The sequence below is a fragment of the Hydractinia symbiolongicarpus genome, chromosome 15, assembly GCF_029227915.1.
Source record: "Hydractinia symbiolongicarpus strain clone_291-10 chromosome 15, HSymV2.1, whole genome shotgun sequence".
NCBI classification, from domain to species: domain Eukaryota; kingdom Metazoa; phylum Cnidaria; class Hydrozoa; order Anthoathecata; family Hydractiniidae; genus Hydractinia; species Hydractinia symbiolongicarpus.
Genome location: NC_079889.1, coordinates 9,025,780 through 9,051,554, shown reverse-complemented (window position 1 = coordinate 9,051,554; position 25,775 = coordinate 9,025,780). Strand labels below are relative to the sequence as shown.

The 25,775-nt window shown below is 34.7% G+C and overlaps 4 protein-coding genes across 4 annotated transcripts; 2 read left to right on the top strand and 2 right to left on the bottom strand.

Annotated features, from left to right (window-relative positions):
• Window positions 1-309: 309 nt before the first annotated feature.
• Window positions 310-2,339, bottom strand: LOC130628530 (uncharacterized). Its single transcript, XM_057441469.1, has 2 exons — window positions 1,377-2,339; window positions 310-1,241 (listed from the first exon to the last, which is right to left on the bottom strand). The coding sequence occupies exons 1-2, from the start codon at window positions 2,337-2,339 to the stop codon at window positions 312-314; spliced, it is 1,893 nt and encodes a 630-aa protein (XP_057297452.1). The 3' UTR covers window positions 310-311.
• Window positions 2,340-2,602: 263 nt separating this feature from the next.
• LOC130628531 (uncharacterized) lies at window positions 2,603-8,443 on the top strand. Its single transcript, XM_057441470.1, has 2 exons — window positions 2,603-7,509; window positions 7,735-8,443. Exon 1 carries the CDS (start codon window positions 2,603-2,605, stop codon window positions 3,803-3,805), a length of 1,203 nt encoding a protein of 400 aa, XP_057297453.1. The 3' UTR covers window positions 3,806-7,509; window positions 7,735-8,443.
• A 3,922-nt stretch (window positions 8,444-12,365) lies between these two features.
• On the bottom strand, window positions 12,366-17,441 carry LOC130628817 (zinc finger protein 367-like). The gene is made up of 2 exons (XM_057441832.1): window positions 16,886-17,441; window positions 12,366-13,267 (listed from the first exon to the last, which is right to left on the bottom strand). Exons 1-2 carry the CDS (start codon window positions 17,211-17,213, stop codon window positions 12,591-12,593), a joined length of 1,005 nt encoding a protein of 334 aa, XP_057297815.1. The 5' UTR covers window positions 17,214-17,441; the 3' UTR covers window positions 12,366-12,590.
• A 2,521-nt stretch (window positions 17,442-19,962) lies between these two features.
• LOC130628818 (DNA-directed RNA polymerases I, II, and III subunit RPABC1-like) lies at window positions 19,963-25,400 on the top strand. Its single transcript, XM_057441833.1, has 8 exons — window positions 19,963-20,218; window positions 21,554-21,642; window positions 22,258-22,319; window positions 23,546-23,603; window positions 23,759-23,840; window positions 24,062-24,142; window positions 24,305-24,442; window positions 25,134-25,400. Exons 1-8 carry the CDS (start codon window positions 20,162-20,164, stop codon window positions 25,197-25,199), a joined length of 633 nt encoding a protein of 210 aa, XP_057297816.1. The 5' UTR covers window positions 19,963-20,161; the 3' UTR covers window positions 25,200-25,400.
• The last annotated feature ends 375 nt before the right edge of the window (window positions 25,401-25,775 follow it).

The window sequence follows — 25,775 nt, the reverse complement described above, 5'->3', positions numbered from 1 at the left end:
AATCGTAAAAACAAATAGATCTTAACAAAATAACAAATCCTTTTTTGGCAACATAACTATACTCTCGTACCCATTTTTGTACTGATATTAGGACATAAAACAAATAGTAAACCGTAGTAAAGCTTAGTGAGTAATATATAAAGAAAAAAGGATGTCTACAGACCACAAAAAAAGTTAAAAATAAAACATAAGCATGTAAATAAACTGATTGGTATTTTCCTAATTACAAAAAATGTCACCATGGTCAGTTAAGCAGAAGTTTTAGTAAATGATCATATATTACCAAACATAACAAAGAAATATGAACTCAGTCATACAATGTCTATTTCCCATGTTGATTTTTTCAATATACTTGTAAATTCCTCTCTAAGCTCACAAAAATTGTTGTAAGTTGATGGTAATTCCAACATAGGCCCACATGTATGTGCTATTGGCCTTCTGGAGAATTCAGTTACATCTTTTTTAAACATTATGTGCAGTGAATTGACTATTATCAGTTCTGAACCAGTAAAAAATTGCAATAGTCGCTTTAACTCCATATTTTCCAGTCCCCGTACAAATCTTTTAAAATACTGAAGTGCATCTCTTTCACTCTCGTTAGCAGGGTTCGAAACAATTAATGCCAAAAGCATTTTTGCCGTTGGTTCTACCTTTTCATACAAGGCAACAAGAGATTCCGGAGTTGATAGGTGTGTTAGTAGAGGGGCGAAATTAGTTCTCCAGCATGTTGCCATTATATGAGGTTTCTGGTATAGTTCTTGTCTTGCAATCACCACTTCCTTAACATTACTAGAAGTTACCAATGTACGACACTTAAACTGATCAAGAATGTCCATAAATTCTTCTGAGGTAAAAATATCAGATTTTTTAGAAGCAAGTGCTTCTTGAACAACTGTTCGTTCCATTTGAGATAAATACCTTAAAAACCCATCTATTAGATCATCAGGATTATTCACTTCCCCATACAAGCAGTAATGCATAAATGAACGACTGATAACTATTGGAAAGTATCCAGTGTCAATAAAACCTTTGACAAGAATTTTACCAATAGCCTCCCATTCTGATACATAGAGGTCATGTCTAACAAAGGGAACACGCTCATCAGCACCAACTAAATAGCTATCTGCAACGTCTTTCCAAAACATTGAATATACATCTCTTGATACACCTGATCCTACACCATTTTCTGAGAGCCCATGGGAATCAATAACAGTGTAAGTGATCTTCTCATTCACCTTGATCTAGTAAATAATATAAATTTTACTTAATATCATTGGAAGTATACAAAACTTTTGGTGCCAAGAAAATTTGACGGTTTGGACCAAAATCTGTCACTTAAATTCCCGTCATAATTAATATACAAACAGTAAAATTACCTCATCTTGGAAAGCTTTAATCAAGTCTTTTCTTATATTGTGTCTGTTAACTTTTACTTCTTTTTCTGCAGTTAAACATTCAGGTACATCTGTGGTAAATAGATTTAATCTGATCTGCCTTAATTCGGCAACTGATGGCAAATCAGGAATAGGATTTCCTTCAAATGAACTATTTGGCATTTCGTTGTCAAAACAATCGTTTAGTTCTGTAGCTGTTGTCAAGTTCAGTTCTAATGCAGTCTTTTCCTTGTCCTTTTCAAGACTTTCCAAGTACTTTTGATTTTGTAAGCAGATGAAGCATTCACTTCCAGTGTAGGTACAGTGGCAGGTATGGCACAATTTTCGTTTGGGTGTACTTTCAACATTCATTGACTCATTAAATTCATTAAAATTGTTGAAAACTGCAGGTAAATTGTCCTCACTTAAATCTACATATGTTGACCTTAAGACAAAGAATGTTTTAGAAATAACAAGGCCTTTTCTCTTAAGGTATTCCCACATGTCTTCATCTTCATCAATATTTTGACCTGTGATTGCTACAAGATCAATTGTGCATTCAGCAACGTTTTCTGAAAAATTGTTACAGTTGTTATCATCAAAGTAAAAGTTTTTAGCTAGTTCCTTTATTTCTTGGAATGATATAGGAGTTTCTTGTTCCACGTCAACGAATCTTGGGCCTCCTCCATCTTTTAGCCTTACCACTTTGAATTCGTTAATTAGGTTATCATATCTCTCATACTTAAGTTGTAACTTTTTGTACTTTTTGGAGGGTCGACTAGAATATTGTGAACTTCCACTTTCAGATGACTTTGCTCGAATTTTGGATAACAGTTGTCCTAGTCTTTGTTCTGTTTTTCGTGGACCCTTGTCTTTTTTGTCTTCTTTTCTTTCATTATTTGTATTTTCTGAATCCATAAATGATTTGATTTCTGTTCTAATGGTATTCTTTAAAATATTGTCCATTGATTTACACTAAAAATAAAAAATAATACAGTTTGCCCAAGGCACCAATTTTAGTACAGTTAAACGTTGCTTATGTTCACATTTTTATAAAAAGCCATCCCATTAGGTCCACACAAATAGCTAGCTAGCGTCTATATAACCTTTAACCTACCAAAAAATAACAAGCAACAAAAGATATTATAAAAAAAAATATTTTGACCAAAACATTGAGCCAGTTAACACACAGCCAGTTAAAAAAAGTTGAGAACAAAACTATCAACTATATGGGTATTCCTTTGAAGAGGAGCGAAAAAGTTAAATATCTTGGGGTAACATTTGATCAAAAAATGCAATGGGAAAAGCACATTAATGACATAAATAGAAAAATACTAATTAAATATTCTAAAATTAGAACCATTGCATCCTGTTTAACACCTCACACAAAAAACCTTTTAATTAATGCACTTGTCATGCCATATTTCAACTACTGCTCCTCGGCATGGGCTTGTGCCACCCAAGGTAGATTGGGAAAACTAGAAAAACGATTAAAATGTGTCCGTACCTTTCTTGGGAAAGAGAGGGAATATTCAATGAATAATTTACTCATCAAAAACGATGCCATATTAGTTTTCAAAGCCATGAATCACATTGCTCCTGATTACATGCGCTCAAAATTCCTTTTGACAAAAAACTGTCATAATCATCAAACAAGAGGAGCTTCAAAAAACAGGTTCACACTTCCCTTGGTCAACACGGAATTTGGCAAAAAAGCCTTCCCATTTAGAGCTGCAAAAGTGTGGATTAATTGCTATGGTTCTGAAGCAACAACACGAAAGCAAACAACAACAATGACAGATAATGTTAGAAGTATATTTCTCTTGTTTCATGTCATAACTACACTTGAGTTTGGGGAAAGGGGGGGGATGTCAGGTTTGGTATCAGGGGGGCCCAAACCAGATGCGTGTGTTTCCATCCTTACCCTTAGTAAGACGTATCTCGTGGAAACGTCTGCGTATCTCGTGGAAACGCTAACTCAGCAACTCGCTTGGAAATTGCCTATATCTGAGCGACTCACTTGGAAATCGCCTACACCTCAGCAACTCGCTTGGAAATTGCCTACATCTGAGCGACTCACTTGGAAATCGCCTACACCTCAGCAACTCGCTTGGAAATTGCCTACCTCTCCGCGACTCACTTGGAAATCGCCTACACCTCAGCAACTCGCTTGGAAATTGCCTACATCTCCGCGACTCACTTGGAAATCGCCTACATCTCCGCGACTCACTTGGAAATCGCCTACACCTCAGCAACTCGCTTGGAAATTGCCTACTACCTGCTATGGCGTATCTCGTGGAAACGCACCTCATTTGTTAGGGAAACAAACGCATCTTCATCCCATTTGGCTGACGAAGGAAGCCCGACATCCCCACCAGCGCGGGTCAACAGTGCTTCTACCTCTGGACAAAAAACTTGGCAATCGCAAGTAGCCAAATTTGGATCACCAAGAAAACCTTGAGGCAAGAGCACTGGTGTAAGCGAGCGCGCGTCTTTGATGCCAATTGATCCCTCCATCTTGCGTTTTAGATCGTTGCGTGTTGTAGTTCGTAGTATCGTTGCGTGTTATAGTTCGTTGTAGAAGACCCTCTGGGGCTACATCAATTGGTATCGTATGCACTCGTCATGTGTCGGATGATGGTCCAGTTATCGAGTTAACATAAGGTTGTGGTTGATTATAGAATTAGTTAATATGGTGACGGTTGTGGACATTGATGCCAGTACATGAAGTGATTGATGTACATAAAAGAAAAAGAAAAAAAATATATAATAACAGGGTGGGTGGGTGGGCAAACCAAACTATTAGCAAAATGTGATGATGGAAACTAGTTGACTTTAGCTGTTCCCAATTTATAGGTAGGCAAGGCAATCTTAGGGGCCTGGATCTACAACAGTATTGGTTAGTTACCTTGAGGGCCCCTAATGTTCATGCCTTGTGACCACCCTTTTCACTAGTCTACCATTCTAGATTTGAAATAACATTGAGTTTCTAAAGTATATCCTTCAATGATGCTAGTAGCCATCTTTGTTGACACTTGAATACTGAATGCAATCAAAGCCAAGCCTCTCAACAAGGTATAAGTACTTACTTCAGGAACCGCAATTAACATGTGGTGAACTGTTGGTCCACCACCATTTAATTGCTATGGTTCTGAAGCAACAACACGAAAGCAAACAACAACAATGACAGATAATGTTAGAAGTATATTTCTCTTGTTTCATGTCATAACTACACTTGAGTTTGGGGAAAGGGGGGGGATGTCAGGTTTGGTATCAGGGGGGCCCAAACCAGATGCGTGTGTTTCCATCCTTACCCTTAGTAAGACGTATCTCGTGGAAACGTCTGCGTATCTCGTGGAAACGCTAACTCAGCAACTCGCTTGGAAATTGCCTATATCTGAGCGACTCACTTGGAAATCGCCTACACCTCAGCAACTCGCTTGGAAATTGCCTACATCTGAGCGACTCACTTGGAAATCGCCTACACCTCAGCAACTCGCTTGGAAATTGCCTACCTCTCCGCGACTCACTTGGAAATCGCCTACACCTCAGCAACTCGCTTGGAAATTGCCTACATCTCCGCGACTCACTTGGAAATCGCCTACATCTCCGCGACTCACTTGGAAATCGCCTACACCTCAGCAACTCGCTTGGAAATTGCCTACTACCTGCTATGGCGTATCTCGTGGAAACGCACCTCATTTGTTAGGGAAACAAACGCATCTTCATCCCATTTGGCTGACGAAGGAAGCCCGACATCCCCAATTTACCCCAAACTGGATTTTTTAAAGGAGACAATTTTGCAATCCATCATGTTATTAGCTAACTTTCAAAATCTGATAATACACAACTTTAAATTGACAAATAATAACTACAATTGCTGTCAATAATACAAAATCAATGAATAAGGATTGTACTTTAATTTAGAGTTATAGCAGTAATAGCACTATCAATTGTTAGTGGCAAGAATAAACTGAGGATAATTTGGCGGAATCGGGTGAGGATGCTAGGCTGAAGAGAAGATATTGTCTCAAGCTCACGTGCGCGTTCCCAATAAATTCGCTCTTCTCCACTACATCCGGAGCTATTCTCCTAGTAGTGTTCGCTCTTCTCCACTACATCCGGAGCTGTTTTCTGGCTTAACTAATCTCTCAATCACATCCGGAGCTCCTCTCCTGTGATTCCATTTCCTCTATCATACCTCACAAGAACCTACTCTTTATGAGCTCTAGCTTCTTTTGCATTTCACACCTGTTATTAACCTCTTGGTGCACCACCTCTGACTGTCAGCGCCGCATCCCTCTGCTGTTATTTCCCCAGTCATCTGTCCTGCTCGCGTGGTGCACCGTCGTTCATCTCCTCGCACCTGTACTTAATTCACCATACTCTTCCAGGGGTACACGCACATCTCTACACTTTGTGGCTGCCCAGGGCAGCCCAGCACTCCCAATTCCCCAAATGAAAATTCATTATCTATCAGGCAATATTTTTGACGAGAACTACGACGAGATAATTCAACATGCCATAACAGGCTTAACAAATAGACATGAAAAAAAAACTACATGCAAGTGCCTATAAATTAGCCTTTTACAATTCGGGTAATAAAATCCCCATTTGATAACACGAACAATGGGCCAGCCTTAGCCCTTTCCTAAATGGAGCTGTTTTGGATGCCTTGATGTTAAATGTAAATAGCAGTTCTGAAAATAGAAGCCTGACCTTATTTATTAATCACTCTAGGGCAAATGTATAATGGCTAATATGGAAGATTTCTTCATAAAACATCAGAAACTTTTTTCATGTGGATTACTTTTACATTAACAAAATTAAAAATTTGAAGATAAACTTTTGGGATTTTGTCATTCATTAGTTTTCAAATTTCTCCCTAGAAATTTTAAAAGTTTTAACGAATAGCGGCGATAGAAATGCTTTTTTAGATCGTGTTTTAAAGTTTAAAATCGAAAAGAGGCAATAGAATTTTTTAAACGAAAAGCAGCATTTAATAGTTGTGAACAATGCTTCTCGAATGTTTCTTAGATGAAACGCGCTTAAATCAACAATACATTCCCGCGCAATGTATTATAAAACTTCGCGAAAGATTTTTATTATTTGCTCCAATATTTCTTCACGAGCGCATTGTTTTTTAACACGCAAATATAAACTCGCAAAACGCGTAAGGGATTTAATTATAACAAAAGACAAACGACTGCCGTCCTCCACGCAAAGGTGTAATATTAGCGTGTACGCGGTAGATTACATTCAGACTGTACACAGTACTTAATCACTCTACAATGACACTTATTTAAATGCCTAATATAAAGGGAATACAATCGGAATCATAACCGTATTTATATGCCCAACCATTCTAAATTAAGGGCACTGACAATAAAAGCATTTCCAGATTTCCAAATTGCACAAAAGATATAGCCTGATCGAACAATTTTGAGTAGCATTCAAAATACAGCTATGTGAAATGTTTATAAAATTGATCCTAAAGACTGGACACATATTGCAAAAAAAAATATTAAAAAATCCAACTTAAAGTGAGGTAGGATCGCCTAAGTAGAAATTGCCAATACTCTCTGGTTTCACGGTAGTTTAACTACATTTTGCCGCTTTTTGCCGATTGTTGGCGCGATTCCTTGTTTTCTGCCGTAAAATAGTCGACTTCGGCGGCAGCCGAAGTGTGGCCTTTTGACCCTCTTAAACAAACAAATAATTTTGACAACAAGAAGAATCGCGCCGAAGTGTGGACTTTTGGACTCTTGTAAAACAAACAATATGTGACGTCAAGAAGAATCCCGCCGAAGTTGTCGAAATTTACAGTAAAGAAAGATTGAAATTAATTTACTCTACCTATTGTTATTGCCTCCCGGTAGCCGGTCGGTTGGATAGGGTAGGATTCAACATGTCTAAAGGCTAAGAAAGTTTGTATTGACTTGCAGCAAGTAAATGGAAGGCTTGAATATATGATTGCGGAATGAAATTGAGCAATGTTGCTAAGAAGAAACATGACTGGAAAACATTTATGCTCTGTGTTGCCTGGGATTGCAGAAGAAAGCAGTTTGGCAAAATAAACAGACTTTTTTGAGTTAACAAAATTATAGCAGGAACTTTATAATGAAAACGTTTTCAGGTACATCTGTTTACTTTTAATTCCATTGATTCTTGAGCTTTCTATTGCTGTGCTAGCAAGTTTGAGCATGAAACTGTTTATAGTTTCACTTTCAACAACTCTAAAAAGGCCTGTCTCAAACTCAGAGTTCTTGTGTTGTCTTGGGGTACCCACAAGTAACAAGACATTTGATAACAATACAATAAATCGAATAGCTGCATAACAACTTGTATGTTTGCTTTGTAGATTCAAAGCTCCTGGCAATAAACACTTTTTAAACGATTTCTTAAAATGCCACAAGGCCACAGACGAGAACACTAGTCGTGACTAGTTTTGGGAGAATGACTTCGACAAGACTTGATGATGATTGGTTTAAAAGCTCTAATCTTATATCGAGATAATTCCTGGGAACGATGTTAATTATAAAAATTAGGAAAAAAGCATGGTTTTAATTAATGGGTGAAATGACGAAAGTTTTTCACATTTCACTAAAGAAGTTATGCTGACAGGCATGGAAAATGTTTGTGGTTCTACCAACATAACGAAATGACTTAGCATATATACATATACAGCGCTATCCTGATTGACACAAAATGTGTAAATGTAGTTAACGATATCTGTTTTTAAATGATTTGTTTTGTTAAAATTTTTTAAGTAGTTAGTGTTTATCGCATAGCAGCTAGGTATTTCCAAGTTTGATTCAACATTTTAGAGTCTTAGCCAATAAGGGCTACATATTTTTGACTGAATGTTGTGCTAAATCAGTGGTCATTCACTTGTTGTGGTAGGTTGTGTTGTTTTTAATTAGCTATTGCTGCGTAAAAACCAAATTTTATATAGCGGCCTTTACTTGTGCAAAATCATGATATAATTTTGCTATTTTTATTTTATTTATCTGTTGTTGTTTATGGTGTACTATGATCTAATAATACAAATAAAGCCTATTTACAATGCAGTTTGTTTTGTTGTTGTTGCTTATTTCTCTATATTTCTCCTTTTCCATGTGACTAAATGTTTCAAATAGATTAAATATCAAAATTTTTATTAGTAATAGATACCGTTTAGCATGTCTTTTACAGAATATAGTTTCTCCAAATTTATAGCCTGAATATTGCCCCCAAAGCAATTATATTCACCAATAACTTACGAAAACAAGCCTGCAAATATTATTTTGGATGTGGAAAAAAGAAGTTTTTCTGGCTAGCTAAGTATAGTCTATTATAAGATTAAAAAGGGAAAACACGAGGCCAAATTTTCACGCAGATACAATTTACTATATACAGGTTGGAGCAGGATCGTATCATGATCGTCTATTGCGGTGAATGACCATAAACAACACTATGCATAACATAACGAGTTATCATAATGGCAACCTGGCTACAAGGTTGGCATTACTTGTATAAAAGCCATAATGGCTCTAGGGTGGTTAAAAAGTGACAGTTTCTGGGCTCCTAACCTGATATAATATATAAAATGAAACAAACCGACCTGGCTACATGCAATATCTGTCCTGAAGAAATATCTGAAGGTTTCTCCTGATACCAGAGGTACATGATCCAAAATTTGCTACAGTCATTGGTTGTCATTGGATGCACTACCATTATAGTAATTGAAGCCAAAAGATGGAGTTGATGATATTAGTAGGTTGCAGTGATAGATGCTTCCCGAAAACGTGGAGCTAGCTTAAAATTATTTCAGTTAAGCAAAATGTGATGATCAAACCAAACTATTAGCAAAATGTGATGATGGAAACTAGTTGACTTTAGCTGTTCCCAATTTATAGGTAGGCAAGGCAATCTTAGGGGCCTGGATCTACAACAGTATTGGTTAGTTACCTTGAGGGCCCCTAATGTTCATGCCTTGTGACCACCCTTTTCACTAGTCTACCATTCTAGATTTGAAATAACATTGAGTTTCTAAAGTATATCCTTCAATGATGCTAGTAGCCATCTTTGTTGACACTTGAATACTGAATGCAATCAAAGCCAAGCCTCTCAACAAGGTATAAGTACTTACTTCAGGAACCGCAATTAACATGTGGTGAACTGTTGGTCCACCACCATATAATCTCCCAGACCAAGTGACCTGTGATGGAAGTCTGCTTTCGTTTAAGACTTCAATCTCTAATGTATTTGGCAAATTCTAATGGAGATCACTTTTTAATTTTTTTAATTTTTGTTTTTTATTCTTTTTCTTTTCAATTTTCACAGATTATAAATGTTACTATGTTTGATTGAGCTGAGGCAGTCTAAGGTTTATCATTTTTTGTTTCTTTTTTGTTCTAGTGGCCCCCAGTGGAAACAATCCACTAACTATAGGTTTTTGTGATTTTCTGGGCTAGCCACTTTAAATATTTATTATTATTATTATTATTATTATTGAGGACTGAAGTAAACTTTATTTTAATAACTACAATTTCTTCGGGCTGGGGCCTAGCTAACATATTGCACCAAAATATTTGCATTTTACGATCTGTTTATATCCGCCATATTTAAATAAAGTTCCTTCCTAAAAGTTTTTTTAAAAAATGTGCAGAAGTAAAATTGCAGAAGTATTTTAAAAAAAGGTGCGCAGAAGTATTTTCAAAAAAAAGTGCAGAAGTATTTTCAAAAAAAAGTGCAGAAGTATTTTCAAAAAAAGTGCAGAAGTAAAAAAAAGTTATGACAGAAGTGTGACCCCTCAGAGCCATCGTAATCAGGTAATAAACATAAAAATACAATGCCAGCCAGCTAGCTCGTTTTTTATGGCACATATATGTAACTCGCCGTTTTTGATGATTAATGTATTCTCGATGTTTTGCGCACCGTTGAGTTGTGAGAGAGAAGATTAAGCAAGACGAATATGTAAATTGCGTCACAACGCAAAAAATCCTAGGGGGCCCTGTGAACTAAAAGAGTAGTATTGTATTTATCGTTTAACAAGGTTAAAACAATTAAAATCATATGTTTTTTTTTTGCCATTTGTTTTACCTGGCCTGATGTGTCATCACATTATTTGCGACCATATTTCACTCTGATATATTCTTTCTCAATTCCCCTTTTTAAGTAGAAAAGAAACAACTGATAAAGTTAAACACACTTTTCGTATTACACGCAGAATTCGTGTGGAGAAGTGAGACTGCGCGTATTTTTTGGACTGACTAAAAACTTGTTAAAAAACAAAACGATGCAGAAATCGACTTTGCAATCGTCACTTATTATTATACAACCCAACTATGTTAAAGGCTATTTTCCACTATAAAAAATTTTCCGAGGAACGAAACGGACAGAAACAAAACAGAACAGAAAATTTTCTTTAAGTATTTTCCACTTCAAAATATTGCGCACATTTCAACACAGAAAGTAAACACACTTTGCGCAATTCTCACGAAATAAAATAATCTGATTGGCTAAAAAATTTTCTACCTGTCGTTTCCGTACCCAACGGAAAGAAAAAGTTGAACTCGATTCTACATTGCTCGGAACGGAACGGACAAGAAAATTTTCCGTTCACGTGATGTAAACAATTTTAGTACGCATGCTCAGAAGCTTTTCTGTTCCTTTCCATTCTGTTCCGCGGAAAAATTTTCTTGAAGTGGAAAACAGCCTTAAGAATGAACAAACGCCATGTCAAACATGGACTCCTATCTACCTTGAAGGTATCTTTTTTATCGGATTGAAAAAAAATACATTTTGCGGATGATTGTTTGTAAAATTTTTCGCGGTTAATAAATTTCGGGAATTTATGTTAGGAAATATTTGTGAAAGAAAAGCCTTCACACAACAAGTAAACCTTTAATGACCCTTTGTTATGATTTCGTCGTCAGTGTTACATTTTCTTTGTGAGTACCGACACAAAATTGTACAATTATTAATTTTCGCGCATGAAATCTTGAATATTTCGCAGGAACCAAATTTCGCGTATTTGGTGAAAATAATCATACGGCCGGAAAGATTTGTGCAATTGAAAAACAAGTAACAATCTATGGGACACATATAAGAGCGTTATCCCGCTGCTAGTTTTTTTCCCCCACTTAAGATAAACTTCTTTTTTTTTTACTAAGAAATATAAGACTTTTGTATACATTTGCGTCAGTTATGTTTGTGTGCATTCCTTGCGTTTTCGTGGCGGGTATGTGTTTAGAGGCTAAATTTGATGTTGTAAATTTTTTGTGAAAACACTTGATTAATCGAGATCGCCTGAACCTTCTCTGCTATTACTAAATTGATAAATTGCTGCGAAGACTTATTTTCGCGAGATCCAAGAATATGCATTTCGCGAAGATTAATTTTTGCGAATCTGTCATTCTGAGATATTGCGAATCTGTCATGCCAAGATATTGCGAATCTGCCATGCCGAGAAATTTCGCAGAGTTCATTTTTTCGCGAGTGAACCATTTTAATAATTTTGCGGAGAATTATTTTCACGATTATAGTATTTCTCACAATTTTATTTCATTTTAGGCCTTATTGAGATAAAGGTAGCGTTTAACTGAGCTGAGAAGAAAATTTACCAAGAATATGGAAAAATTTAGAAAAATTAATCAATTTGTCCGTATTCACGCTGTTCAAAACGATGAGGGGTCACTTTTATTTCTTCGATCTTTCCGCTCCGTTTTTGACGCTCCTTATTATTCCAAGTAAAGCAAAGACAGAAAAAGCGAAGAGCTATAGTGAAAGAGCTATAGTGAAACTGTGAAAAGTTTATGAATTAGGTGATATAAAAATGGCCGTTATAGTATATTAACAAAACAACCTGGGGCCGAATCTTATTATTTGCATAATTTTCTGATTATAATAACGTCACAATCAATTGAAGTTCTGATACTTTGTTTAACAAGCATTCTAATATTAAAAGATGTCCGACTTGATAAGGAAAAGAAAAATAAGTCTTAAAACTAACCACTAGCTTTCTGTTTCTAATAATAAACAACCAAAACACACAAAAATGCAACGAAACAAAATATATATCTGACAAAAATAGTTCGCTATATAAACACAATTATAAATTACTCGACAGACTATGCAACTCTAAAGACGGGCGCAAATACCAGTTGTCTCATTAAAGAGGTTTAAACAAAACTTTTAAGCACTAGCATTTCTTCCCATCGCAACCAAACGGTTTTACTTCGTTGTATTGAACAAATAATTATAATTCTCCTGCTTCGAACTTTTCATTTGGTCTCGCATTTCAACTAAAGCCACAGCAGATAACAGTCGACGGTCATTTTCTTCAGAAATCGGGAATGATTTACTGGAACTCTTGTCTAGTGTTTTATTGTTTTCATGGTTTCCTATATTTTCGATAGGCTTCAAAACATTCTCAGATTTTACACTGTTGCTACACTGTTTTTGCAGCCACGCTTTTACCTGTTCGCTATGAGTGTTTTCAGAATCGGTCACACTTGATAAAACTCCGTTTAATGGCGACATGATTTTATTTAAAATCCTTTGCAATGGATACTCTGGATGATTTGGACACTTACGATTGGCATGTGTAAAGGAGATATTACACAATGGAAATGTACATTGAAAAGGTTTTTCACCAGTATGGAGTCTTACATGTGTTTTTAACTGCCCGCTTTGCTTGAACTTCCGTTTGCAGCCTGGGAAGTCGCATGCGTAAGGCTTGACATCGCTGTGGGTCAATCGATGCGTATCAAGCGACTTCTTGCGTGGAAAACTACGACTACATTCCGGACACTTGTAGCGGTATGGGTTTTCAATTGATTTCTGCTTTAGCATATGAATTGAGTCAGCACTTGGACGCCCTCTATTTTTGATCAGCGATGGAGGTTTTACTAAAAATAACAAGCGTTTATATAAGTACAGTACAAACATTCGGAAAAGTAGAGAGCTAAGAATATAAGTTAATGTATTAGATAGGGTGTTGCATTTAAATCATAGTAGCAATCTTCGACAAACTTTTGAATTTTTTCTCGATCTGCAACAATTTACTTAAAAGTCTAAAGTCTTAAGTTCAGCTTAATAGAATATTAATTACGCAGTTTTTATTTTATTTTTCTAACAATAATGGTAATAATAATTTTTTGGTCCAAGATAAATTCTTCGAAAAACTTAAACTTTTCGCTCGTGGAAAAGAAATCGAAGACTAGGTTTTCAAGTTCTATAGCTTTTATTGACTCTTAACGTAGCATAGATAGATACAAATATTGCCTGTCTAAAAAAATAATTTACAAGGGTCTTGGATGCACTTTCTACCGATTCCACCTTTCTTCAGCAACTGTTGCCTCAGCTCTTAAAAAATCACTAACTCGAACTATTATCTGATTTTTGACATAACAGGAGAGTTTTTTAACTGGAATCATTTTCCTTAGTCCCTTAATTTCGACTTACAGTGAATTGTAGAAATTTAGATTTGTTTTTATTTAACTTTATTTTTATTAAAAACATGTCAATTTTAAAAAAACAGGCGAAAGGTCAAGAGATTTTTAAGTTCTTGGGTATACAATGCATGTAAAAGTTTTAGTTATTATCACGGAAAAATATTGATTAAGCAACGTCGCCTCTGACTATCAACTTTATGATCATGCCATTAAAGTTAAAATCTAACATTTTCTTTCAGTTTTTTTCAGGTGGCACTACAATTTAAGATTTTCATATAGTTTAAAATGTCTAAAAGATCGATTTTTTTACTGCAGTTTTTTTACAGAAATGTTTCAAATCACACCCTGCTACTGTTTTTACACTAATGTCCACCATTTAAATTTTAATTTGCACCTATGGGTTGAAAGATAAACCTAACGAAATCTGGAGGTTTCATTTCAGAGGAATAAATGCTCTTGTGAATATTTCACAAAAATTCAGAAAAATTTATGACAAAAGGACAATATTGTTCTTAATGATAAATGTGCACCTAGATCCTTTTAATATAAACTGACAGACTAAACTTACACACACTACAAACAGCTATTTGTTATTATATATATACAGCAAAAAAAAATAAGTAAAAAACACAAATTGATAAAAATAAAACAACAACAAAGTTTTTATGAGAAAGCATTATGAGAAAGAAGAAACTATGTCAAAGTTTTTTAATTTTTTTATATTAAAACAGGATAGTAATAAAATGGTAAAAAAGACTTTTGTTACATTTTAATTGTGGAATGACCAGATGCTTGTTATTGCCTGAAAAAGTCTTCCCCTAAAGCGTGTAGGATTGTAAAACATTTGTAACAACACAGACAGAATTAAAAACAAAAGTCCCTTTTTGTGGTTTTTCAACCTGCAACATTGCAGCCTCATTTCCATAACTAGTATGACTGATTATCAGGAACTATAAGTATCTGTGGATCAGTTATTTTTGAAGAATACTTGATTTGCAAGGAGGCCTTATATTGATTATAGTCAAGAGCTGGATAAAAGTTAAAAAGCATATAATTATGCGTAGATTTGAAGTAGATTTACTTTGTTTAACGAAAGGCAAATATTAGTTTTTTGGAAAATAAAGCCACATTTAGCAAAAAAACAACTGCAAAATGCCAATATATGTTTTTTTATCACTAATTATAATAAAATTATTTTTAAGTGTCAGTAGCAGCTTTATAATGATATGTTTGCATAGAAACTTGTTTAAAAAGTAGCCAAAAAACTGGAAATATTCTATGAGAAAAAAACAAAATCAAAACTGTGTATTTTGTGTTCCAAATTTAGATGTTCCAAAAATTTTTTGTGTGTACTGTAATAATCTTTGCATATTAGTGCACAAAATACAATGCATAAATAACTGGCGAAACCTTTGAGCAAACATGGACAAAATACATTCCTGTTGCCACTGTGTGAATAAAGTATGTATATAAAGATTGCACTAATACACCTCTTCAAAGTTTTTAAGTTGTTCGCTTATTTTTTATATTAAGAAAGGCAGTAAACATTGAATTTATTAGACTATTAAGCATGGGTAGTTGAATTTATTGTTTTTTATATCTATACTAGTCGATAAAGCCCGTGGAGAAATCAACTAGTGCAGATTAAAAACGAAAAAGAACGTCATTTAAATTTTGATAACGTCAGCAACCAATCCATAAAAAAAATAATAGAGAACCTTGTTTTCACGTTGGCTCTATTATGTAGAGCTTAAACTGCTGTTCAAAAAAGTGTATATGATCATGTGCTTTTAATGAGCGGTTAATGATATATAAGGTTTAAAAGTTTTGCTGACGTCAGCGATTGCTGGCAAAACCCGCCTATTTTTAGAAATTTGTATACCTGTTGCCTTCATCGTATAGATCTTGAAATGCTGATCAAGAAAATGTATAGGATCATGTACTTTTGACAAACAGTTGCAGAGATATTGAGGTTAAAACTTTTTTGATGACGCCATCAACCCGTTCATTCCGAAACGGATATGGGGACCCAGGTTTGGGTAACTTACCCAAATTAGTTCTAGGTGGTCCCTAGTTACCCACGCGGTGAAAAATCATTGACGCCACCACCTCGTTTCCAAGTTATTTGTCCTCAAAACTTTAGGAGCACTGTAATGGCTTCATTAATTTAATATAGGATATTGACATTAGCGTAGTCTTATTGAAGTCGCGCCATAACGGCAGAAAAATTAAAATACATATTAGACATGCATGTTTCGGCAGCATCAAAGGTAAATAAACACACCCAATTTGCCTGTTATGGACAGACACAGTCTCTGTATTATTACAGAGATATGTAAAAATACTCTTTTACATGCAAAACACTTTATTAACACTGAAACAGCAAAAGAAATGCAGTCCAGAACCAAAAATTGATCAAACATGCAATTGCACTGACGGTTCTGAACTCACTCTAAATCACTACTACTACCAGTCATAAACTTCATATTGTGGTATCACTCACTAAACATGTGACAGATAGTTGGAGCATTCTCAGGAGTGGCATATTTGGATTTATCAGTAAAAATTATACATATTATGAAAATAGGAAATAGGAAATTTTGAAAATATACCAAACAGGACTTATTAGAGTTTGACCGTAATATTCAACTGCAGTGAAACATTTTCACTGTACTTGATTTGCGTGTTCATTTCTTCAAAAACATCAAATGTTTGGCTACTAATAAGGGCAGTTGTGTGTAGTGTATAAACTTGAAAATTTGCATGTTTCTATAAATTTCAATGCTGAATTTAAATAACACAGTCATTTTTGTTAAAAATGATAGGAAAATGTTAACCTAGATTTGAGAATAGAGATTCTTTACACTATTAATAAAGTAAGTACATGTGCATTAAAGGACAAGGCTTGCTCTTTGTGGTTTTATGTTTTTTATCAATTTCTGCCATGTCTCAACAGAGAGTCAAGAAAAGAAATTAGTAGCATCACCTTGACACTAATTTTGGAGAAAAATAAACAATGTGGTGATTCACATTGTTTACTTTCCTACACATTATATGCATAGAAATACTTACTATCCTTTGTCTTGATTTCTGCAAATTGTAGGTTATTTGAACAGCTCAGTGATGATATAGAGGAAGCAATTTTGTGGGGAGTAGAAGCTATATTCGAATCAACAGAGAAGTCTATTTTTGAACGAGAAAATGTCAATGGGTTTCCATTTCCAAACTTCAAATTCAGTCCAAACAAGGGAGGAAAAGCAAAAGGGGACGGGTGTATGAAATGTTCTTTTTTCGTCATTGAAAACGTTGGCAGCGGTGCAAAACTTAAAGGTGGTAAAACCAATGTTTTCGGAGCATTATGAAAAGTGGTAGAGCATGTCACGGTTCTTGTTTCACTCATCTTGGTATTTTCTTCTTTTTGTGAAACCCACAAAGCCAAAAAACCTTCATGTATTGAAAACGCGATGTCGCGCCGTTGCAAAATTTTCAAAATATTTAAAGGGACATAAAAACAAAGGCCCTTTAAACTTTGGCGCCCACTGACTAGTTAGCCTTGTATCACCTCATCACAATTTTATGGAGAGATGTTGTTTCTCCGAGATGTTTTCGTATGATTTGAAGGTCGATATTGCAGCGATTTCGTATTCTCCATTATCCTGCATACAATCCATTTTTTGCCAAGTTAAATTTCATCCGCGAGTTAGAGTGTTCAATATGCCAATGATGGTAGCTCAGAGCTGCGCGGCTCACGCTTACCGACAAGAGAAATTTGTTACTTTACTGTACTGTCTAACGCTGCAAGCTTGCACCGCAACACTCCCCTAACTTATTGTTGTTAGCTTTCTCGTTGATAAATAGCTAGCTAGCTAGCTATATTTACCATGCCCATTATCAGAAAGCTGCGAACAGCTTTAGCTATATATATGCTAAGGCAGCGTTTTTAGCAACATGAAATTAGCTACATTTCTAAAAGGTGAAATGAAAGTTTCATTTTTGTCTCTTGGCGGGTCTTATCTTATGTTTACATGATTTTGGATGAAATGACACTCTTATTGCTCATTTCAGTGTTGATTTCATTTTAGTCTAAAAGACTAAAATGTAATTTTGTATGCTTAGCTAACAGAAGGAAATCCTCTTAAGCTGTTTAGCTTAATTTGGAGATCTCCTAAATAAGCTGTATCATACAGCTTAATTGGTAACATGCATCTAAATTAAGAGGTAGAAAACGATTTCTCGAAAAATGTAAATTTTAGCAGAATCACTGCTCCAGCGCTTTCAATGTCAGTTTGACCACTATATTATAAAAGAAGAACAGTATTTCCAGCACCCATGGTTCATTGTTAGTGATAGTCTATTTAAGCTGTACTGCATCCTAGTTATAGGATACATCCTACTTAAGCGGATATTCAAACGCAAATTTAGCGGATCTCCGGGGTGCTACGAAAAAACTAATGTATTGGAGATGTTTATATGCACGCAAATAATGGATTTATCCAGTTAGATAGATGCTAAAGTTCAGTTAAATGTGTGTATTGACGATAAAAGTTTTGTACATCTTAACTAAGCTGTAAAATGCCTAATTAGACTGTATCATACATCCTGATTAAGCTGGTATCTAAATTAAACCGTACAGCTTAAAAGGATTTCACTGACTGGCTAAACAGTAGCTAAACACCAATGTATCAGAAATGAAGCATGCCTATAACTAAAGCTTTTGTGTATGTGCAGTTCACACAACTGTGTTAGGCCACCATTATAAAATGTTTGGACTTCACAAATATTTTCAGATCGTAATTTTAAACGAGGCACGCAAGCTCTTATTAAATATAAGTGTATGGACCCGTCGACAAACATTTTTCGTCTCCTGTAACGGGAAATTGGACGTTAAATAGAACTTTGGCCCCCTCTTGTCTCCGCTATTGTTTTGTTATATATACTTGGTCTCCAAATTCAATGGAAATAAGTATGTACATGTTCATCAATACCCAATATTGATTGCTCGAACTTTACGCAACAATCTTCGTGGAGAGTTATAAGAACACAAGATCCAATTTTACAACAACCAATTCTCGATTATGGTGGATTTTAACTGTGTAAACATTTTCTAATTTGTTGAATTTTTTTCATTCTCCTTAAAAGAATAAAGGTGAAAAAGTGAAATCAAATGACCTCAACTCTATCTGTGACACCAGCCTTCTGGCATTTGCATAGCAGAAAAAAAGATGCTAGGACTTTGTGAAAAGGCCTTTTCCCCTGTGGATTTCTTTTCATGCAAACATCAGTTCCGAAGTTTTAAATTTTTATTAAATATGGAGACGTTCTGATTTATTTTAATTCTTTTAAACTTTTAACAATGCCCTTTGTGACTAAATGGACTGACATTACATTTGGTGCATTTATATGCATGCATTGTTTTACAACTCCTTTGTTTTATGGTCAGGTTGCTTCTCAAAAAGGGCTAAAATCCCATAGCATATTTTTAACATTGCTGCGCTAATCTAAATAGTCTATTTCTTGCCTTAGGCCCATCCGAAGATGTTTAACGTATAATTTTTAGTCTCGCAAAGCAAGCTATATAAATTTGTGTAATAGATTGGTGAAATTGGAAAAGTGTGACTTTGTCTCACTTTTATGTGTTTATTTTAATGTGAGATCTACTAGAATTATTTCCAAAGCCTATTTTATGATTAAAATGGTTGAAGTATATGCTCACTTGCTTATTGTCTCACAGGATTTTTTCAGAAGTGCTTTGCGTTTCTTGTTTAAGCTTCTACGCAGTAAGGAGGATTAAACCAAATTATATACATTCTTTTTTTTTTTTTTCTGTTATAATTTTTTTTCATGTAGGTTACATAATTTTTTGGAGTAACCTAAGTTTGTGGCACTTGTTTGTAGTAAGGTGTAAATTGTAGATTGGTAAAATACTTAATATAAGAGGGTAGTGAAAGAAACACAAATACTTCTTTGTCAAAAGAAGTCTGGAGAACAAAGAACAATAATGAAACACTGAAAATTTGATAAAAAATAATGAAAAAATGTTTCCTGTGTAAACCAAATTTAGAAAACTGTAAGCTCTGCATAAACGAAAAATCAATCTTAACCAAAAAACATGTAGACATCAATTCCTGTGGGTTAATTTTGACACAAAAGACTGATGTGAAATAAAGTCATATTTGCAGGGTTTTTGAGATCATCTTAAAACAACTTGAAGGATAACTTTAATTTTTTTCTTAGTAATTCTCTCCCCGCCAGTGATAAGAGAAGATGTTTAAATGTTTCAACTATATGTTGCCTCAAATCCGGCATAGATATGTAAAACTCCCTCTTTTAGTTTAAATACAGTAGAAGATGGATGATGAAGCAGAGGTGTATAAAATGTGGCGCATTCGCAAAACTGTTATGCAGGTAAGCATTGTTGTTAAAGACTTTATATAATTTTAAACTTCTGTTTAAGTTGATTTCGTATTAAAGAGTTTAAAAAGTTGTCTATATGATCTTTTTATTTTTTTGTAAAATCTTTATTGGTTTCCGAGATATAAGCCTTAAAAGTTTAGGTAATTAGTCATTGCAAAACCAGATTTTTCAATGAAAAGACCTTTAGGGCATGTGCTTAACAGCCCAAATTTATATGATTGCTGGCATTCTATATTTAAAAAACAGGACGGTTTGTGTTGTGTTTTGTACAGGGAATTCCATGAGAAAAACTAGTACACATGTACTACCAATTACACATGTAAATTCATTTTTTAAAACTTGTGTGTGCAATTTCAAGGGCTACAAATTCTCCATGGTTTTGATTCTATTGTAACAGGCCTGTCAATAAGAAAAAAGTATCTGCGCGATAATCATGCAACTGAAGCTTAGATAATTTTGTTTGTGCAAGCGATCCCAAATTACAAAAATCAGAAAAAAAATTAAATTGATAAAATTTTGTTGCCCCTTCACGCCACACAAGGGTTGCTGTTTTGGTCATTAATTAAACTGTGTAATTACTTCTGGAAAAAACAAAATATGTAATTTTATTTTCAGAAAGTTGAACTTATATTGACAACGCTAACGCTAATCAAATCATGAAAAATCATTACTTAAAATAATATTCTATTATCGTCAAAAATTTAACCACCATACCAGCACTTCAAATAACCTGACAATTGTAAGATGGTTACTTTCATAAACCTGGCCATTAAACTTCCCTAAAAAAAGAAATGATCACAAATTTTAGAGAAAGTAATTATTTTTTGTTCAAATGTGAAAAAAAAATCAACAACCTGTACATCCTAGCTAATCCACAGACTCCTGACCCAGGTAAAGAATTAGGTGGACTAAGATGGCATAAACATAATCACTTCATAGTTGGTAACCTAGCCATGCGATTCTACACTGGTGCAGTTGTGAAGAATCGCATGGCTAGGTTACCATGGCTGGTGAGACACAAATAAAATAAGTCTGCATAATTGCACTTACAAACGGAACACCCAATAAACATATCTAAAATTATTTTTTGATCTCGAAACTAGAATATGTTCATGTTATTAGAAAAATAAATTCAGAGTATCAAGTTCGAAAACCAAAATTGTTCAGCCAAACTTTTTTTAAAAATAGGAAAGCATTTAATGGCTTAGATATTATCCCATTTCTTAGAATTGTGCATCCACAGGGGAAGAGGAAATTGTTTGTTCCATAGACCTTGAGAAAAAAGAATACAGCCTGTAACATTTTGCATGTAATTTTCTTTTCTAGATGTGTCATGATCGTGGATATCTTGTCACTCAAGATGAATTGGATCAAACTTTAGAACAATTTATTGAACAATTTGGTGATAGGCCAAGGTTAAAGGATAATTTTGTTGTTTTATTACGCACACTTGTGTTTTTATTCCCCTGTTATTTTTCTGACAGCCCAAACAATTATAATGTATGTAATATATATTATATATGTAAGGATCATCAATTTATCGGAAGACTTGTTATGTACTCTTACAGGATTGGTAAAAAAGTACTTGGTTATTTTTATGTGAGACGGCTGTTTTTTCCATACATTAAAAAAAATACCTACCCTTTTCACAAAACTCATTTATGTCAACGAATGCTAGCCTTTTTGTGTGTGTATAAAATGTATAATTTAATTTTTCAAGTGGCTAGAGTTAAAAATTCTTTCGCATATTTTTCAGATTTTTGTGAAAATACTAGAAAAGACCATTTTCTCTTGCTTTGCTCAACTCAAGAATCTAAGAAAATGTTGCCTGAAATACTAAGGCTAGGAGTTTTGAAAGTAGAAATCGTCAGCTTTATTAAAAAGGATCTGTATGTTATTGATTTTCTTTACACCCCTGAAATGGTATTTCGTCTCTAATAATTCATTTTTCTCAAAATGTCATCTGGACCTGATTAGATATAGCTACTGTTTTATTATCTTTTAATGTTAAGTTTTCTTTTTTATTCTAGTGATGGCAGACCAAGTCGTGGCGACATATCTGTTTTAGTTGCACATAATGATGATCCCACAGGTGAGGTTGTAAACTTTACAAGTAACTGAAGATATTATTTCCTTTTGTCTGTTCAGCATTTATATTGTTGTTTCCTTGTTGTTTTTGTTGAATCTTCTTTTTATTTTATCATCTATTAGTTGGATGACTTTCTGACTGTACCGATTTTGCGATTACTGCATCCTTCACATACCCAATTTCTTGTTTCCTGTCCTTCTTGTCACTGATCCATGATAATTACAGCAATTAACTATAATTAACAGCTTCCCCCGATTGGTTAATTCTATAAATATCGATCCTCTGCAATTATTTAAATAGATTTTCAACATCAGTTAACTTTGCTTGATGATGGGAGAATGATCTCCCGAAACGTCAGCTCCCAAAATATCATATTCCAGGAATAAAGTTTTAAGAATATTAATAGTATTAATATATTAATAGTAATTGAAATGATTTTACGTAACCAAAATTAATAGTGTGATACAGGCCATACCGACCTAGTCCCAGCCAGGGATCCTAGCTTGAACTTAGAGTCCCTTTAAACCTTAGAACTCGTCCCAAGCTCTAAGCTTTTCTTAATGCTGGAGACGAGTTTGCCGAACTTCCATCAGCGTGCATAATAGCGGATTTCAGCAGTAGGACAGGACTTGGTGACAGCCAGTGGTGCAACATTTGCGCAACGAAAGTCAGAAGATTGTCAGAATACGTATATATTTTTGCAGTGAAAAAAAATAAAATGGCTTTCGTTATCAGTTCAAACTGTTACCCTACTTATACATCGTCAACCAATCGTTATCCTAATGGCTAAATGGGGGCAACAGAAAATCGTCCTCCGTTAACCTAGGTAAATCCAGATTGTAACTAAAACTTACAGAAGAATTACTCTTATTTTCTCTCCCAATTTCATAGATTTATTTACTTTTGAAGCTCTTATTGCTACAAAGATAACTTGAAAGAGAATGGACGTCTTTTAAGCTGCCACAAAGACTAACTGCAGAAGACAAAAATTTTTGCGAAAACAAAATTCAAAAACATTGTTCGTTTGTGTATAAGTTGGTATTTTGCATGTTTAGCAGTTCATAGATTCCTAATTTGTTTGAAATTCAATTTTTTTTTATTTAATCAGCTGTCTGTTGTTTTGTTTTAGAATTTTTTTTAAGTGGATAGAGCTGTGGTCATTATAACAGGACTGTGGTTGTCTGTTAATGTGACATTTCAAATAATACTGTTTTTATTTTTTATTTTAGACCAAATGTTTATTTTTTTCCCAGAAGAAGAAAAAGTAGGAATCAAAACCATAAAACAGTAAGATAGTGTATTTTTTTGCTATGTACAGCAGAAGCTTTATTAGGTATTGTACTCACCTATATTTTTTTGATTAGGTATTGTCTTCACCTTTTAACTTATATCTTTCTGGTTAGGTATTGTACTCACGCTTCACCATATATCTTTCTGATTAGGTATTGTACTCGTATGCAAGAAGAAAGCATCAATCGTGCAATCATAGTTGTGCAACAAGGAATGACACCTTCAGCCAAACAGGTATCTGTTCAAAGTTATTGTTATCGCTTTACTCAACACCTTTTCTTCCAAATTTTTGGACCTGTCTAATTCTGCGATGAAAGAGTGTCAATTGACTTTTTAATATTTTTAGTTTTTCTTTTGTCCTTCCTACGCATAATGGGCTCAATACTATGATCTGGATCTAAAATGTTTAACTTCGCGAGAGAGGAAAGAAAAAATAATTCCATGTCTCATTTTAGGCTTTAGTTGACATGGCTCCAAAATATATTTTGGAACAGTTTCTTGAAAATGAATTGTTGGTCAATGTGACGGAGCATGAGGTAAGCGAGACATTATTTAAACGAGGCATCACGAGAACAAGTCCTGCTTAAAAAGTGTGCTGACACTTTCTCTCGGTTCGACTCAATCTAGCTTAGGGATTCATAAATTTTTTTTGACATTTGCTGAACGGAAGTAGTTATAAAGTTAATTCGTTCGTTTAGTTAGTACCAGAACACGTCGTGTTGACACCCGAAGAGAAGGCCGAGCTTTTGGACAGATACAAACTGAAAGATCATCAACTTCCCCGAATACAACAAGGAGACACCATAGCACGATACTATGGTTTAAAACGAGGACAGGTGCGTATCTTCGTAAGGGTTTTGATATTTGATCGTAGATGCAGGATGATCACTCGACATGTGAAACTCATAAGGAGTTAATTACATGCTTGTTTTATAAGCAAGTGGAAATTTTAAATCAAGCGGGAATATGCGTATGCGAAAAACGGAAATAGTGAAGGTAATTAAGTCTCACCTAAGAAAAAAAACTATCAGAATTGGTCCCTAAGGGTTAGCCGGAATATGCTCATAAGTGTTGTGCTTACAAAAGGATATGTAGTAGAAGAAGATAAAAAAAATCTACAATTTAGTTGCGATATTTTTTTATCGAATGAACAAAAAGTATTTTTGTTCGATAATCGAAGTAATCGATATCAGGAGGATCGTAAATATTCGTTTTCGATAGTACTTTTTTACAATGTGGTAAATTAGTGACCTGTGTTTAAAAGCCTTATCTTGTAATGACTGGTTATTTTAGGCAGAACCTGCAAAAGTTTTAATTGACCTCAGCCATTCATAAACCGTGGGATTCGAGTTCGTATCTGAACATAGCCTAAATATGGAAACTGCTTCGGTTCAATTCCTCCCTTCATGGTCAAAAGTAAAATCTGCCTATATTTTGGAATCCTGTCCTCTCTGCGATCAATTTTCGGTGCCCTTAACATCCCAAGTATTAACATCCCAACATGACGCACTTTTTTTTTTGTCTTAGGTTATCAAAATTATTCGACCCAGTGTGACTGCAGGCCGTTACGTGACATATCGGATTGTTCAATAAACTTATCGTGCAACGCATTGAATGTATCGTATCATAGTTGTGTCGTTTTCTGAAAGAATTGTGACAATAGGAAGGTAAAATATGTATAAATGGACGTATTATAACGAAGCTGAGAGCTATAAAAGACATTCGTAGAACGGTTAATAAACTAGCACATTGTATAAAGTATATTTTTATCCAGAGTAAACAACATACAACAGACATATTTTTATACAATATAGCTGAAGTAGGCTTGTACACCGCAGTTATGATCTTTTGACAGAAAAGTGTCTTGTTTAATGCCTACAATCATGGACTAAACGTGTTGAGACACTAATTGTCTACTTATGGCAGATGTAACTCCCAAAAACCCAGCATTTTTACTGTCTAAAAGATTCCTAACAACTATGCCCTCATTTCACCCATTCTCTCCCTCCTGGGAGCTTCTTCTCGGCTCTTCCACGTTAAGATACACGGAGAGGGGAGTTTGCTACGTGGTTACTTGTGTGGAGAAGCTGTGGCGTGTGTTAAATTGCAAGATTTAAAAATTGTCTCGATAACTTTGTTTAGGATTGTACAAAAGGGGGGATTTAACAG